Source organism: Papio anubis, chromosome 7 (assembly GCF_008728515.1).
Source record: "Papio anubis isolate 15944 chromosome 7, Panubis1.0, whole genome shotgun sequence".
Lineage (NCBI taxonomy): Eukaryota > Metazoa > Chordata > Mammalia > Primates > Cercopithecidae > Papio > Papio anubis.
The window spans coordinates 136439587-136457632 of NC_044982.1; the positions used below are offsets into that span (position 1 = coordinate 136439587).

The 18046-nt window shown below is 36.7% G+C and overlaps 1 protein-coding gene across 5 annotated transcripts in view; it reads right to left on the reverse strand.

The window, feature by feature from the left end:
• The window catches only part of LOC116268503 (transient receptor potential cation channel subfamily M member 7-like), a 111018-nt gene that overhangs the window by 52441 nt on the left and 40531 nt on the right, over window positions 1-18046 (reverse strand). For all 5 annotated transcript variants that reach the window (XR_004185161.1, XM_031668695.1, XM_031668694.1 and 2 more), the window contains 7 exons: window positions 16959-17083; window positions 15303-15474; window positions 12286-12460; window positions 10770-10893; window positions 9293-9365; window positions 6013-6113; window positions 2032-2166 (listed from right to left, as the gene is read on the reverse strand). Coding sequence is in view for 4 of the 5 variants with exons in the window: in XM_031668695.1 (XP_031524555.1) it covers window positions 2032-2166; window positions 6013-6113; window positions 9293-9365; window positions 10770-10893; window positions 12286-12460; window positions 15303-15474; window positions 16959-17083 (905 nt within the window). In the remaining variant the exon portion in view is untranslated. The remainder of the gene's footprint in view (window positions 1-2031; window positions 2167-6012; window positions 6114-9292; window positions 9366-10769; window positions 10894-12285; window positions 12461-15302; window positions 15475-16958; window positions 17084-18046) is intronic.

The window sequence follows — 18046 nt, forward strand, 5'->3', positions numbered from 1 at the left end:
TTATGTTAACATGGGATAAGTTTAGAAATTTTAAGTAAACATAATTGCTACTTTAATAAAAACAAATATTTTTTAAAACTCGCATTTTTACATTCTAAAATACCAACACACATAAACAAAACCTCTTTAGAAAAGCTCTCTGAAGTTCTTGATAATTTTAATGTAAAGGAACCCTGAAATTAAAAAGTTTGAGAACCACTACTTTATCATGTTGCAAGCCCTTAAATGTTTTAAAACTTCATCAATAATTGATGCTAAAAGTAACTACAGTATTTTCTTAAGACCTTTGAGTTACATAATTTAAAAATTACTTGCCTTGCTAATGGGATCAATGTTTATTTTTATTATTTTACACTGCTTTATATTTCAGGGATAAACCTTACTACAGCACAATGAATAATCCTTTTAATTTTTACATCTATCCACTAGAGACAGTAAAATGTCAACAAAGTTCAATGCAAATGTGCTATGCACTATTAAAAGAAAATAATGGAGGCTGGGCCTGGTGGCTCATGCCTGTAATCCCAGAACTTTGGGAGGCTGAGGCAGGCGGATCACCTGAAGTTGGGAGTTCAAGACCAGCCTGGTCAACATGGTAAAACCCCACTTCCACTAAAAATACAAAAATTAGCTGGGCATGGTGGCGCACACCTGTAATCTCAGCTACTCAGGAGGCTGAGGCAGGAAAATTGCTTGAACTCGGGAGCCAGAGGTTGCAGTGAGCCCAGATCGTGCCACTGCACTCCAGCCTGGGCGACAGAGTGAGATTCTGTCTCAAAAAAAAGAAAAAAATGGGAGAAAATAAGATATAATACCTACTTTAAAGAAATTTACAATGCAAAGGGAAAGACCTAATAATTGTACTTAACTATGCCATCAAGCTTCATGGAACCAGTGGCATGCATTTGAGCTAAGTTCTAAGCAATGAACAACATTTCAATAAACGGGTTATTAGTTGGAAGCAAAACAGACCAGCACTGTGAAAACAGCAAATGCTTTTTAAAAAAAGTTTGTATTTTTGGCTGGGTGCTGTGGCTCATGCCTGTAATCCCAGCGCTTTGGGAGACTGAGGCAGGCAGATTATGAGGTCAAGAGACCAAGACCATCCTGGCCAACATGGTGAAACGCCGACTGTACTAAAAATACAAAAATTAGCTGGGTGCGGTGGCACATGCCTGAAGTCCCAGCTACTTGGGAGGCTGAGGCAGGAGAATCACTTGAAACAGGGAGGTGGAGTTTGCAGAGAGCCAAGATGGCGCCACTGCACTCCAGCCTGGCGACAGAGCGAGACTCCATCTAATAAAAAAAAAAAAAGTTTTTATTTTTAGTAAATAGTAGGTAGACATTTACCATCTTATTGCCGCCGTTCCCCTCTCCCCCAGGATTTGGGGAGCAATAAAAAGGCCAAGTGAGAAAAGTAGCTGGGGCAATATATGAAGATCTTTGAAAATCAAGTTAAGGATTTGGGCAGTAAATTCATATTCATCAGAAAACCACTAAGAAGGGTAGTATATCTTCAATGCTAATGATAATAAAAATTTGGAATAAAATGAGAAAGTCTTTGTGACAAGAATAATAAGTTTTCAGGAGTCCTTTACCAAAAAAATGAAAACAGTATGTAAGCTAAAAGGGGTATACCATGAGGTCAAACAATGAATGTAAAAAAAGAGCAAAAAGCAATGCATAATTCCTCCATTAGACAACAGAGTCAAAAGAAACATAATCACCCTATAATTAAGAAGTTGATCCTATAGTTTTAAAAAGGGGTGAGGGGAGGGAAAGGGAGACAGATAGGAAAGAGAGGTAGGCTTAACAGCCCTATGTGAGTATGGTGACAGGGAATGGGTTCTAAAAACAAGGAAAGGGTTTCAGACTGTAATACAACCAATCCATACTAAGACTGGCTATAATTTTTTCATATAATCAAGGAAGACATTAAGGGTTTTATCAATAGGAACGGCTATATTCAGGTAAAGTAACATTTCCCAAAAGATAAAATGTAGTCAATAAAGAATTTTAACGTAGACTTACAGTGTTGTAAAGTTCTTCCAGTCTTGGAATGGTAAGGAATTTATGCATGCTTACTCCATTTTCAATAAGAAGTTTTACAAATGCAACTCTATCCATTACAAGAGCATCAAGCATAGCTTGTTCCAAGGATCCAACCTAGGAGTATCAAATTTAATAAGTATATAGTTCACATATTCTAATTATACAAACACTTTTAAATGTTAAGTCCTTAGGATTTATATTTAATTTGTTCCCAACAGTTTTAGAACAAAATTAGAAAGATGCAACACAGTAAAAAGCTAGTAAGACTTCAGGTGTTGAGGGAATAGATTAAAAGACCTCTCTAGAACAACATTTCTTAAAGAATATTCCACAAACACTACTTCTGTAGGAGAATAAATGTTACATGGGGGAAAAAACAGAATCCATCATCAATTAAATCTCGGGAAAGAATACCTTAAAGCAACGCTCTCGGTGTTTAGGGAAAGTTTTGTGGTAAGGATTATTTCAATAATTGAGTGCTGTTACTAACATTTAATGGGTAGGGTCAAGGGACATCAGAAATCAAGCAATATGCTGGAGAATTCTACTCAGAAAGAAACTATCCCGCATCCCACACAACTTTTTATTATCCTGTTAGATGTTCATGAGTGAAAAACCAGTAATTCTGCCTTACAAATGAACACTAAGTATTTCATCATGGTTTTTGTTCTACAATGAATTTTCCAAAAATACAACCACCAGATAAGTCAGGCAAGATTGTACTTAGTTTTCTTCAGAACTTTAAAAGAAATCATTCATTATTAGGGAAAAGAAATCACTTGACAGCAGTACAACTTACGTCATTTGTGCTTAATATAACACATCTGTATCATTCAGCATTTGTAGCGGTCCTTTATATATTAAAGCCTATTTTATAGACTTCAACAGACTTTCAAATCAAATACTGGTAAATCAGTAGAGACACAAAATGTAGGTATTTCACTGAGTTTTATTAATAAATATTGTTTTAACATAGTCTGTATATTTTTTAATATTTTGTATATTTCTGTGTATTTTTAAAAATTTAGTACCACATTACTAAAAACATCTTTGTGGCAAAAATCAATACAAAACCACTGGTTTTTTTACCCATTACTTTCCAATCTTATTCTATCTTCAGAGGTTTAACACACAACTACACAACTTCTCTAGAGGAACTTGTATTACCATTTCTTTCTCCAATCTATCTTCAATTTACATCACCTAGCAAGGATATAGTCTTCATGATATTTTCAGTATATACTTTCCATTTTTTCAGACGGGGTCTCATTCTGTCACCCAGTGGCACAATCATAGCTCACTGCAGCCTCAAACTTAGGGGTTCAAGGGATGTTCCCACCTCAGCCTCCCACATAGCTAAGAACTACAGGTGTGCACCCCTGAACCTGCCTTTTTTCTTTTTATTTTATTTTTTTAAATAGGGACAGGTCTCAAACTCCTGGCCTCAAGTGATCTTCCTACCTCAGCCTCCCACAGTACTGGAATTAAAAGGCATGAGCCACCACACCTAGGCCTATTTTAAGTATATACTGATGAAATGTATGCCTTTTACATGATGGCATTTAAAGATACAAGGTATGTTTTCTGTGACATTTTTCAATACTCAATTCTGTCACAAGGAAAATATTTTCACATGCTTAAAAATAAGGCCCGATTTCCAAGAAATTAATACTTATTAGTTTTCTCTACATTAATAGGCTGTAGTTTATCATGGCATGTTACTACTATTTTACTTCAGATTATTTCCTTCTTTCTCTTATCACATACAAATAATCCTGATGTTATTACTTATTCTAACAGTAATATTCTAACATTATTCTAGTGCCCACTTGATCTTTCTTTGTCCTACACTTGCAAAGGATGTTTATCTGTTCCCCAGGATATTTAAGTTACCAACAACATACTTGTATTAGTATGTATAACTGCAGCATTTACACTCATTATAACTGCAGGCATCTGACTTATGTGTTTTATATTGCCAATCTTGAACATTTGTATACTGAAATATTTATTTTTTATTATAAATCATTTATTCTGTCTTATTACAGTTAGGGCATTATACATATATTCTTAATTTATGTAATTATGACATTTCACTTTAGTAGAATAAAAGGAGATATAACAAAAGTATTGTTTTTAAAACAAGAACATTCTATCTGTGTTTATAATCACTGCCCTAGAACAAAAACTTAATTTTCATATCTGAGGGGAAAAAAGAGACCATTTAAAAAAAAAAGTGTCTGCTTTGTAAGGAGCATTTCCTCAATCACTCAATGCATACTGAACTCCTGGCAAGTAAGAAGAAAGAAGAAAAATAACTGTTCTGCAAATTCTAAGTTTAGCAAGAAGCACAAAATCAAATAGGTAACATTATGCAGAAGAAATCCATCAGACAAACCACATATACACAGAAGATAAATGCTTCATCCAAGCCTTTACATCTGAGGAGAACAAAATCCAGTGAAATTATTCAAGGGAAAAATAAGGTTGGTTATAGTCATCACAAATGATTAACATTAATTTTTTTCCTCTGTAGTCCTGCAAGAGGAGAAGTGACTAAATAAACTGTTTTTTTATTGCTATATAGGAAATACACTTCCATGGTTAAAAAAAAAAAATCAAACACTACAAAATGGTATAAAATAAAACTTTCTCTCCTCCAGCCCCCATCTCTCCAAGATGAATCCTATGTTAACAGTTTTAGAAAGGTACTATTACTACACAGTACATGTAGATATGCATGAATGTTTGTACATTCATAAGGAGAATTTGCCACAATTAAGATCATACTGTGCATACTTTTCTGCAATTTGCTGTTTATATTTACTATGTGGACAAAAAGGATCTAGTTCATCCTCTGTAAAGGCTGGTAATACTTCAAGGTACAGATGAACATTTAATCTGCCCAGCCTCCTATTGATTCAGACATGTAACAAAATTTTAAGTGATTACTACATACCAAGCTGTCAATACAATAGTAAACAAAACTGAAAAATATTCTTGCCCTCAGAAAGTTTACTTTCTAGGAGAAAGACAAACAAACAATAAATAATAGCTACATTATATGGTTTGTCAGATGGCGACAAAAGTTAGGAAAAAATAGCAGGGAAGAATGCTGGTTTAGGGGGATGCTATTAAAATAGGGTGGACAGAGGAAGTCCAAAGAGGAGACATTTGGTTAGAGGCCAGAAAGATAGGAGGAATTAAGCCCACGTGGGTATCTAGGGAAGAATATTAAGATAGAGAGACAGGCAAGTACAAAGCCTAGAGATAGGAGCATGCTTGATATGTTCAAAGAAGAGCAAGAATGCCAACAAGGTTAGATAAAAAAGAGCAAAGCGGATAGTAGTAGCATGTAAGGCTCTGGATTATGCTCTGAGTAAATGGAATGTGATTCATCTCCTGTTCGTAAAAGGACAGCAAGTATGAGAGAAGTGAAACCAAAAAGTATGCTACTGAAATAACACAAAAGAAGGATGATGATAGACTAGACCAGGATGGTAAAATTAGGTATTTTGAAAGTAGATCTGACAAGATTTACAGATGGAATTGGATTGGAATACATGAGAAAGAGAAAAGTAAAACACTAAAGATTCTCATCTTAGAAACTAGGAAGAAGTTGTTTCCATTTAGTAGGATGAGGAAGATTAAAAAAAGAACAGGTCTAAACATCAGGGGGAATGCTAGAATGGATTCTCTTGTATACAGAGCATGAGTTCCAAAGCTTCTTTCAGTTCTAAGATTCTTAGAGATCTATATACTCTATAAAAAAATAAGGTTTTATCTAGAGGCATATATTAAATCCTAAACTGGATCGGAATGGTGTAGAAATACTTAGCTAAACTATTTTCGAACTATTGGCAGAAAAGTAAAATGTCAAGTCAGTTCACAGTTCCCGCAAATACTTTTTTATTACTTAGTGTAATTTAATTGTATTGTGTATGTAGATTATTTACATACCAGCCACTGCTGTCCATAAACAAATACATGATTTTTGGCAATGTCAACTCTATCCCATGCCAATGTAAGGATAAGCTGGTCAAATGCAGATGCATTAGTACCTAATCAAATAAAGAAAATAGTTGATAGGTTCAATTAATTTATCTCCATTAAAAGGTGAACACTTTTTTTTTTTTAAGAGATGGGGTCTTGGTCTGTTGCTCAGGATAAAGTGCAAAGGTGATCATGGCTCACTGCAGCCTCAAATTCCCGGGTTCAAGTGTACCTCCCACCTTAGCTTCTGAGTAGCTGAGACTACAGATGAGCACCACCACACCCAGCTAATTTTTTTAACTTTATGTAGAGACAGAGTCTCACTTGTTGACCAGGCAGGTCTCAAACTCCCGGCCTCAAGTGATCCTGCCACTTGGGCCTCCCAATATGCTGGGATTACAAGTGTGAGCCAGAGTGCCCAGCACGAACACTTATGACATCTCCCCACCATTCTTTAGTTAACTTACACAGCTGGTGTCAGCCACCATTCAGAAGTAGCCTGCCTCAGAGAGATAAGATAAGCCCCAGGGTTAAGAACTTTACCTTTCCAACTATAAACAACATATTCCCATTCATTGCAAACATTTAGAAATGCAGAAAAATGAGAAGAAAACAAAGATGAACTGTTTCTATCACAGAGAGAGCACTATCAGGATTCTGAAAACAGCCTGTCAGGTACTTTTCTGTGCATATACAAGCTCATACATAAACTTTCCATTTTTTATTCAAAAATGGGTTCATACTACAAAAGTGTTCAGTAGCTTGCTTTATGTACCTGGATATCGTACCCTGGTTCTTCCTAAAATTATATATAAATCTACCTTATATATACTTAGGTGAGCCACAATTTATTTAACAAATACTTCAAATGGTAGATATTCAAATTATTTTGAATTTTTTGCTGAGTATGTTTTTGTGCACATGCTTGAATATTCAAATAGGATGATATTCTAGAAGTCAAATTACTAGGTACAAGGATATATACTTCAAGGTTTTTGATATACTCCAAAATACTTCAGATCGCTTCTACCATCCACCAGGGGAGGGGTATAACCATAACCATTTCTCCATGTGCCATGGAGAGGGGAGTTTCCTTCTTTTCTTTTCTTTTTTGAGACCGGGTCTCTCCCTGTTGTCCAGGCTAGAGTGCAGTGGCGTGGGCTTGGTTCACTGCAACCTCTGCCTCCTGGGCTCAACTGACCCTCCCACCTCAGCCTCACTCAAGTAGCTGGGACCACTGGTGCATGGCACCACACTAGGCTAATTTTTGTATTTTTTGTAGAGACAGGGTTTTGCCAAGTTGCCCAGACTGATCTCAAACTCCTGGGCTCAAGGGATCTGCTTATCTCAGCCTCCCCAAAATGTATTACTGTAACATTGGCCATCCTTCCATATTTTCTCTAAGTATTTGGATTCCTCTATTAATTATCTATTACATAAGTTCTGACCCATTTTTCCACGAGGTAGTCATCTTTCTCTTATTAATTTTTAACAGCTCTTTTTGATCCCTCCACTTCAACATTTCTCTTCCTTAGTTTCCTCATCTATAAAATGAGTAAAACCACAGGAAATCTGACTCATAGGAATGAGATAATGTAAACCACTTAGATATAGTGGTTAATACACAGAAAGGTACATGGTAAATAATTAATGAATATGGTACTTTCTTTATAACCTTTTTATTTATTTATTTATTTTTCGGAGACACAGTTTCACTCTGTCACCCAGGCTGTAGTACAGTGGTGTGATCCTGGCTCACTGCAACCTCTACCTCCCAGGTTCAAGCAATTCTTATGCCTCAGCCTCCAGAGTAGCTGGGACTAAAGGCTCCCACTACCACCCCCGGCTAATTTTTGTATTATTAGTAAAGACGAGGTTTTGCCATGTTGGCCAGGCTGATCTTGAACTCCTGACCTCAAGTGATCCACCTGCCTCAGTCTCCCAAATTGCTGGGATCACAGGTGTGAGTCAGCGGACGCAGCCTTATTTATTTTTATGCAATCCCATTTATTATTTTTTTTTCCTTTTTGGTTTCTAGGTTTCCTATCACTTGTGATCTCTTGATACCATGATCCCAGATGATATAAATATATTTCATCACAGTATTTTAAAAATGCTTAATGTATTGGCAATTTATTATGGTCTAATATGCAAGAAAATTCTTGTAAATAAAAGGACAGTATCCTCTTAATGTGATGGGTTCCTGGCACATCACTCTACACTAACTTTCAGGTAGATAGATGGGACACTGTCTTAGTTCCTAATTTCTGAGAAAATATTTCACTATAATGTTGTTATATCTGTTGGATGTCTTTGGGGAGACAATGAGAGGATCAGTGTGTGTGTGTGCTTCAATCCCTTAGTCCTAGAAGATACCACTAGTTTACAAACTTTCCCTTCATAATGAAGACAGCATGTTTTAAAATTCTATCTTTAAATTCTATCAACTAATGCTTTATAACCTTTAAACACTTATTTTTCAGCTGATTAAGAAAGTGACACATTTTTATTTGTTTTTAGAGACAGGGTCTTGGTCTCACCCAGGCTGGAGTGCAGTGGTGTGATGATGGCTCACTGTAACCTCAAACCCTAGGCTCAAGCGATCCTTCCGCTTCAGCCTCCTGAACAGCTTGGACTACAGAGTGCACACCACCATGTCCAGCTAATTTTTGTTTGTTGTGAGATAGGGTCTTGCTCTGTTGCCCAGACTGGAGTACAGTGGCATGATCACAGCTCACTGCAGCCTCAACCTTCCAGGCTCAAGTGATTCCACCTCAACCTCCCAAGTAGCTGGGACTACAGGCACATGCCACCATGCGCAGGTAATTTTTAAATTTTTTGTAGAGATGGGTCTATCTTGTCTAGGCTGGTCTTAAACTCCTGGCCTCAAGTGATCCTCCTGCTTTGGCTCCCAAAGTGTTGGGATCACAGGTGTGCGCCACCGTGCCTGGCTCAGGATGTTAGACATTCTTAATAGGACTATTAAATAGGTTTGGTGGCATAAACCTTGCTAAAAACTTTTATTTTTTAAATTCTACAAAATTAAATCAAAAGTTACCTTACTGCCAAGGAAACCAACATTGTATTTTTCACAAAGATAAATGACTGAAAATTCACTTTGCAAGTAGTTAGCCATGTTAAAAGTTTCTATATTTTACATACATACACATATACACATATACACACACACATCCATACAAAAAATAAATAAAAGGTTTTACAAATAAAAAAGTTCTTAGAGGCTTACCTTTAAGCAGTGCAGTAAGTATTGCTACATCTATATCTTGATGTTCATCTGACCCAATATGGAAAACAGTGATCTATTTAAAGATAAATTCATAATATTATGCCTTTATATTTTTAAAACAAAGGCATCATAAGACCCAGTAATATCAAACTCTATGGGGGGGGGCAAAATATATATATATACATCTAGGAATCTATGTATTATGCATACATAAACATACATACACATATTTATGTATCCAGTTAGTAACTTTATTTCAACCAAAAAAACCAAAAAATTTAAAAAACTTTATCATTTACCAAATAAAATGGCAAAAATACTAAAAATATTTGGTTTCATATGATATTCTGATCTATCTTATGGCCCTTACTAGAGTAAGAAATTTAGGGGCTGAGGCTATAGATTCTTTATTAGGGTAAATAAATCCTACAGTTCCTTCCACAGAATGAACATTTACATGTTCACATAATGTATGTATTCTTGAAAGATAAATGTTTGTTTTGGTCAATCTTTTTACTGTAAATGTCTTTAAATTACTTGAAACACAGCACCAATTCAGAAATTGTAATTTAATAACATTTTTCATAAAGTGAAAGATGGTCAGGCCCATGGCTCATGCTTGTAATCCCAGCAATTTGGGAGGCCAAGGTGGGTGGATCACCTGAGGTTAGGAATTTGAGACCAACCTGGCCAACACAGTGAAACACTGTCTCTAGGGAAAATACAAAAATTAGCCAGGCATGATGGTGTATGCCTGTAGTCCCAGTTACTTGGGAGGCTGAGGCGGGAGAGAATCGCTTGCACCCGGGAGACGGAGGTTGCAGTGAGCTGAGATTGCACCACAGCACTCCAGCTTGAGCAATGGAGCAAGACTCTGTCTCAAAAAACCAAAAACCAAAAACCAAACAAACAAAAAAAACAAAGAAAAGAAAGTGAAACATTATTATAACCCCAATACAAAATTTTTGGTCAACTTTATTTCATAGTTTACAAAAACTTGCAATGAAAAATACAGCAAATCAAATCATGTTATATATCTATTTATAGGCTTGCTAAAAAATTTTATCTCTGAAAACTTAAGCCCATGTTTACATGACTGAAACAAAGCAGCACTGACCTTTAATTTAATAGGCTTAAGCACATTAAAAAAATTTTTTCCAAATATTTTATTACAGAAACCATAAACAACTCTTTACAGTTCTTCGTTGGTACCGAACATGACCTGTTGAGACCTAGTTACTTTTCCTAAAACTTTCCCTAAAACAGAAGCACAAATACACAGTCTCAATACCGTATAAAAAACTACAGGCCTCCTTCTATGATACCTCTCAACTTGGAACAGACCAATAAATGACATATTTTTACGGTTAATAAAGATTTCAAAATTTAAAATCCAAATAAAAACAAACGTATTTCACCAATTTAGAATGTATTTTGAATGAAAGAAAAAAAGGCCTATCAGCTGAAATCCACTCACAAGCTCCTTTCTTTTCATGCACTCCATCAGTGTTTGAAATAAATGAACTGCTTCATTCTGGCCAAAGTTAAATGTTTTTTTGATAGTGGAAATAATATCAGGCTCTGCTGCATCAGGAAGATTCCTGGAATAAAAGGAAACATAATTCACTGATTTCATCTTCCATTATTTGTAAGATCAATATGAAGTACAGGTAGATTCATGTAAGACCTTTGAAAACAATGCATTAATATTACATACTTCACCTTGGGTGGGATTATTTTCTCTTTCATGAGACTCCCAACACAAATCTTAGAAGGAAAATAAATGAAATGGAGTGATTTTTCTCTTTGAATTACTTTGTGAATTTCATCAAAAAGTGTATGTGGCAATATCAGTACTCACATAAGATATTGCATAAAAATAATCTGAAGATATTATGATGTATAAACTAGTATTCCACCACGATGTTCTTAAACATAGGCACTCACATTTTTCTTTTTTGAATATTTAATACATTTTCATGGCTCAAAAATATAGTAGAAAATATAAAATGCTAAAATATTAAAATTAATAGTGAAAGTCTCCTTCCCACTGTCTTTCATCTGCCCAGTTCTATCCCAACTATTTTCAGGAATCATTTACTTATATAACTTTCCAAGATATCTTTCTGCATATACAAATAATTATCCTCTCTCCTTTTATTCTATATAAAAAGTGGCACAATATATATGCTTCTCTACATCTTCCTTTTTGCATGTACATATTTTGGTAATCTCCTCAAAACCATCCTTACTCAGCTGTAAACCATTTCTTTGTATAGATACACCATAACTAATCTAGTCTTCTCATGTTCTATTTTGTTTCAATCTTTTACAAAGAATCCAGTAACAAGTAGCTTTATACATATATTATTTCACAGATGTACACCTGTAGGAACAATTCCCAGAAATGAAACTACTAGATTAAAAGATAAGTGCCTCTAGGTTTGATAGATCTTACAAAATTGTGTTCCATGAAGATGGTTTTATTTTAATTTCTTCCAATAACATATGAGTCAGGCTATTTCCTCAACGCTTAACAAAGTATTGTATTAAACTTAAAATTTTCATGTTCACAAAACACAGGAAGGAATCCAACACCGTATTCTAAATACCACAAGCCATTTTAATAAATTAATTAAAATGGGCCAGGCACGGTGGCTCATGCCTGTAATCCCAGCACTTTGGGAGGCTGAGGTGGGTGGATCACTTGAGGTCAGGAGTTCAAGACTAGCCTGGCCAAGACAGTGAAACCCCATCTGTACTAAAAAAAAAAATACAAAAATTAGCCAGACGTGGTGGTTCATGCATGTAATCCCAGCTACTTGGGAGGCTGTGGCAGGAGAATCGCTTAAACCTGGGAGGCGGAGGTTGTAGTATACCAAGACTGCACCATTGCACTCCACCCAGGCTGGGAGATAGAGCAAGACTTCATATCATGAATAAATAAATTAAATAAATAAATAAAATAAATTAAAATGTTGTCATACACTTACCCTCCTTCTTCTGTTTGTTTATGAATATATGCTAGTAGATCTGCAGCTCTGCCTGTTCCTTCACATACAACTACTGGAACAGGGGGGCTTTCCTGAAGGTATTCAAGAACTGTGAGGATAACATTTGGCCCACCCTCAAATATAAGTGCCACCACAGGGACACCTTGGACAATCCCTAAAAAGAGCAAAGTTAAATTAAAAAATTATTTCATCACAAGCAAGTTTCTTTCCAAGAAAAAAAATTAGGCAAAATACAGTACTCTAATTTCAGATTTTACTGAAAAAAAAAAAAAATTAAAAAGTAAAAACATAATTTCTAAGACTATGTTGACTTGACTTTAAGCACACCACTTGATATCAGTTCACATATTAAATAATGAATACTTTGTCACTATCTTAAAGGTTGTTCTCTAAATGACAAAAATAGAAAATCCAATATATAACAGACATCAAATAATGTATATATTCACTACTTAAAAGTAAAAATTTGTTTTCCATATTTTATTGAGCTCTTGACAAGAAATGTAAAACACTAATTTTTTAGTTTGCTTTTTAATACATTAGTTGAACTTCTAACATGGATTTTTATTCATTTTAAAAACATATATTTCTGATTCCAAATGAGACATTAAAATAGAAATTAATGACAGTCTTGGCCAGGTGCAGTGGCTCATGCCTGTAATCCCAGCACTTCAGGAGGCCAAAGCAGGCAGATCACAAGGTCAGGAGATCCAGACCATCCTGCTAACACGGTGAAACCCTGTCTCTACTAAAAATACAAAAAATTAGCCAGGCATGGTGGCACACGCCTGTAGTCCCAGCTACTCGGGAGACTGAGGCAGGAGAATCACCTGAATCCAGGAGGCAGAGGCTGCAGTGAGCCAAGATCATGCCACTGTACTCCAGTCCGGGGACAGAGTGAGACTCCATCACACAAATAAATAAATAAATAAATAAAATTAATGACTTTCTCAAACACCCTATGAAAGGTTTGTAAAAAAGAAAAAAGAAATGGCTCATGTCTGTAATCCTAGCACTTTGGAAGGCCAAGACAGGCAGATCATGAGGTCAGGAGATGGAGACCATCCTGGCTAACTTGGTGAAACTCCATTTATACTAAAAATACAAAAAAGTAGCCAGGCATAGTGGCAAGCGCCTGAAGTCCCAGCTACTCAGGAGGCTGAGGCAGGAGAATCGCTTGAACCCAGGAGGCGAAGGCTGCAGTGAGCCGAGATCGGGCTGCTGTACTCCAGCCTGGGCGACAGAGCAAGACCATCTCAAAAAAAAAAAAAAAAAAAAAAAAAGGACGGCTGGGTGCAGTGGCTCATGCCTGTAATTCCAGCACTTCAGGAGGCCAAGGCGGGCGGATCATGAGGTCAGGCGATCAAGAACAGTCTGGCCAACATAGTGAAACCCCCCTCTACCAACAATACAAAAAATTAGCTGGGCATGGCGGCGAGTGCCTGTAATCCTAGCTACTCTGGAGCCTGGGGCACAAGAATCGCTTGAACCCAGGAGGCGGAGGTTGCAGTGAGCTGAGATCGGGCCACTGCACAACAGCCAGGGCAACAGTGCAAGACTCTTAACTCAAAAAAAAAAAAAAATTAAAAATTAAAGAAGAAATTGATGACAGTATTACATAACTGGAACTGATCAATAAAATTCCAAGATCTCTAGAAGAGCAACAGAAAAAAATTAGTGAAGAATACAAATTTTTGCTTTTACAGTAACTTGTGGTGCACTGAGAAAAAGAAAAAAACAAAAGGTAGCTATAGGACTATAAACAATTCTTAACTTTTGTTTTTTGGTTTTTTTTTTGAGATGGAGTCTTGCTCTGTCACCCAGGCTGGAATTCAGTGACGTGATCTCAGCTCACTGCAGCCTCTGCCTACTGGACTCAAACAATTCTCCTGTCTCAGCCTCCCAAGAAGCTGGGACTACAAGCGCACACCACCATGCCCGGCTAATTTTTGTATTTCTAGGAGAGACAGGGTTTCACCACATTGGTCAGGCTGGTCTAGCACTCCCGACCTCAGGTAATCTACCCACCTCGGCCGCTCAAAGTGCTGTGATTATAGGCGTGAGCCACCATGCCCAGCCCATTCTTAACTTTTAGCAAAAGCTTTGACTCCACCATAATCTATAAACACTGTTCTGTAGTTTTAAATTTCTATTTCACTTTGTCACAGAGCTCAACTTCTTGGGGTTCTTAGGTTACAAATTTTCCTTTATTTGAAATAATAATTTAGATGTTGAACCAGAAAATTCAGACATAGTTAGAAAGAAAAATCACTCCCAGGAATACAATTTTTAAGACACATTTAGCCAAACAGTGATACTCATTTTAAGCTGATTTATTTCTTTCAGTGATTTTTTTCCCTTTTAGTTTTCAATTTTGAATTTCACAGCCATGTATTGGACTAAATCACACATTAAGAATATTTATGGGCCAGGCGTAGTGGCTCACGTCTGTAATCCCAGCACTTTGGGAAGCCGAGATGGGCAGATCATGAAGTCAGGAGATGAAGACCATCCTGGCTAACACAGTGAAACCCCATCTCTACTAAAAATACAAAAAATTAGCCAGGCATGGAGGCGGGTACCTGTAGTCCCAGCTACTCCGGAGGCTGAGGCAGGAGAATGGTGTGAACCTGGGAGATGGAGCTTGCAGTGAGCCAAGATCACGCCACTGTACTCCAGCCTGGGTGACAGAGCAAGACTCCGTCTCAAAAAACAAAAAAAGGAATATTTATGAATTCCTTGGGCTGAAATGGAATTGCAATAACAGAACTTCCAATGAACCTTTTTTGGTTTTAGCCTTGATAACCGAGTACCCAATTTTGACCTCTTTTCCTTGGTCTTATCATTTTGTCTAAGATCAACCACTGTTGGTTGTTTCACATGTTATCTTGCTATGTAAGAAAAAGCACTTCAAAGAACATTCCACCTTCTTTGAATTTAGCTATTAGTACAGCCCAGAACAATTTCAACAGTAACAAATTTATGAATTCACTTACTAGCATGAATTCTTTGCTGATTAATAGTTTTTTCAAGTTCTCTTCTCAGTCTGACTTCTGCCCCATACTTTCCAACAGTGCCATCATCCACCAATATGAAATGGGAATGTAGATTATTCAAAACATTCAACTTGCTCAGGGGGTTCAGTAAGGTTTGATAAGGAGCAACCACCTAAACAATAGCAAACAAAGGAGTTAGTGAGCAGGATTAAATACAATATGATGTAAAATAAATTTTGAAATAATCCGTAAAGACAAGTAAGAAGTAAAATTCTATTTTACATGCAGAAATACGAAATCACAGAGAATGTTTTAAGCAGCTGAAGATTAATCAATAATGGGTTGAAATATGTGATTACATTTGACCCATACTGCGGAATTACGTATTTCATCATCACACGCAAAGACAGAAGCAGTAAATAAGTAAATAGTGCAAAGAAACTATTATCAGATTAGTAAGTGAATAAACTACAATATATGAAAGATATTGTGGCCAGGCACAGTGACCCATGCCTGTAATCGCAGCACTTTGGGAGGCCGAGGCGGGTGGATTATCTGAGGTCAGGAGTTCAAGACCAGCCTGGCCAACATGGTGAAACCCCATCTCCACTAAAACTACAAAAATTAGCCAGGCGTAGTGGCGGGTGCCTGTAATCCTAGCTACTCAGGAGGCTGAGGCAGGAGAATCACTTGAACCCAGAAGGTGGAGGCTGCAGTGAGCTCAGATTTCAGCCTGGGCAACAAGAGCAAAACTCCATCTCAAAAAAAAAAAAAAAAAAAAAGACACAGTAAAAAACAATAAAATGTCAGTCATATTTTAGCCATGAGTAGACTAGTAGACTCTTTAAAACTGACATCAGAAATTTAATAACACTTGAAAGTGATCATTATAATTCAGTAATTGTATGTATGTATGTATGTATGCAAGCATGCATGTATGAGATGGAGTTATGTTTTGTCACCTAGGCTGGAATGCAGTGGGGCAATCTCGGCTCACTGCAACCTCTGCCTCCCAGTTTCAAGCAATTCTCCCGCCTCAGCCTCCCAAGTAGCTAGGTGGCAAAGACCACCACATCCAGTTAATTTTTGTATTTGTAGTAGAGATGGGGTTTCACCATGTTGGCCAGGCTGGTCTCGAACTCCTGATCTCCAGTGATTGGCCCACCTCGGCCTCCAAAGTGCTGGGATTGTACGCATGAGCCACTGCACCCAGCCAGTAATTATTTTTAACAGTCTTGATAAATATCTATAACCAATTCACAAGTCTTTAACCTATTCAAACAAAACAGTAGGATTTAACTCCTATTCCCAATTCTTAGTGAGAATAAAATTAATTCTCATGTCACACAGTCATTAAAAATTTAATTACAAAGACTAGCATATATGGAAAATGTGAAATAATTTTATACATAAAAGACTGAAAGCAAAATGTGCCAACACTATAACAGCATTTATATTTATGAACTTATTTATAGTTATGAATTATTTATCTTTATTCATTTTCAAAAAAATCAGAAGTAAACCTCAGGAAAATACCTTTTAAACTTAATTTGAAAAGTATAATATAATCATGAATATTTTAAACTGGCACTATTCTTACTATAATTTTGTTTATATATAATTTCAAACATAAGAAATTTTAAAAATAATTCTTACATCTCTCCCAACAAGATCATTTCTGTTTTCAATCACTCCCCATGGAGCTATTCCGATAGTGCAAATCTTTCGAGATGATCTGGAAGCATGTTCTTTGAGGGCATCTCCAACATGTTTTGCCACACCTGCTCATAAAAAAAGTTTACTCATTTTGTTTTTTTATTTTCTTAAAGACAGGGTCACCCAGGAAACAGTGCAGTGGTGCAATGACGGCTCACTGCAGCCTCAAACTCCTGGACTCAAGCGATCCTCCCTTGTGAGCCTCCCCAGTAGGTGGGACTACAGGTGCATGCTAAGACAGTCGGCTAATTTTTTTTTTTTTTGGTAGAGACAGGCGGGTCTTGAACTCTTGGGCTCATGCCTCAGCCTCCCAAAGTTCTGGGATTACAGTCTTTATTGTGTTCAGAACAACCCTGTGCTCAATCTGTAACACTATAATATGTGATATATTTCTTTACACATACAAGATATAAGGCAACAAAGTCACAACAAACTTAAAACAAGGTCATAGCCAAACCTACGAAAGAATACACAAGGACCAAAAAGGAACAAAAACCACTAAATCCCACAATATCAAATCACTACAAATGCCAGAAACACATACAACACTAACTTTTTTAATGTTAGTAGGTCTAGTCCATTTTTGCATTTCTCCTCTAAGTAACAGTAGGTTTTTTATTACTGCTCTACACATCATTTAGAAAAAATTAAGAATGCAGCTCCGTGGCACAGGACCATATGCAAAACACACACACACACACAATAAACAATGACGAAAGTCTACTTCGGTCAAAAATGAGAGAGAAAAGTATAAAAGGCAGTTCCAAAGAGCATATAACTCCTCATTATCACTTCTTTTTTTTTAGGGAGGGAGTCAGGGTCTCACTCTATTGCCCAGGCTGGACTGTAGTGGTGTGATCATGGCTTGGCTCACTGCAACCTTGACCTCCTGGGCTCAAGTGATCCTCCCACCTCAGCCTCCCAAGTAGCTAGGATGGTAGGCACATACCACCATGCCTGGCTAATATTTTTTTTTTTTTTTTTTTTTTTTGTAGAAAATGTCTTACCATGTTGCCCAGGCTAGTTTT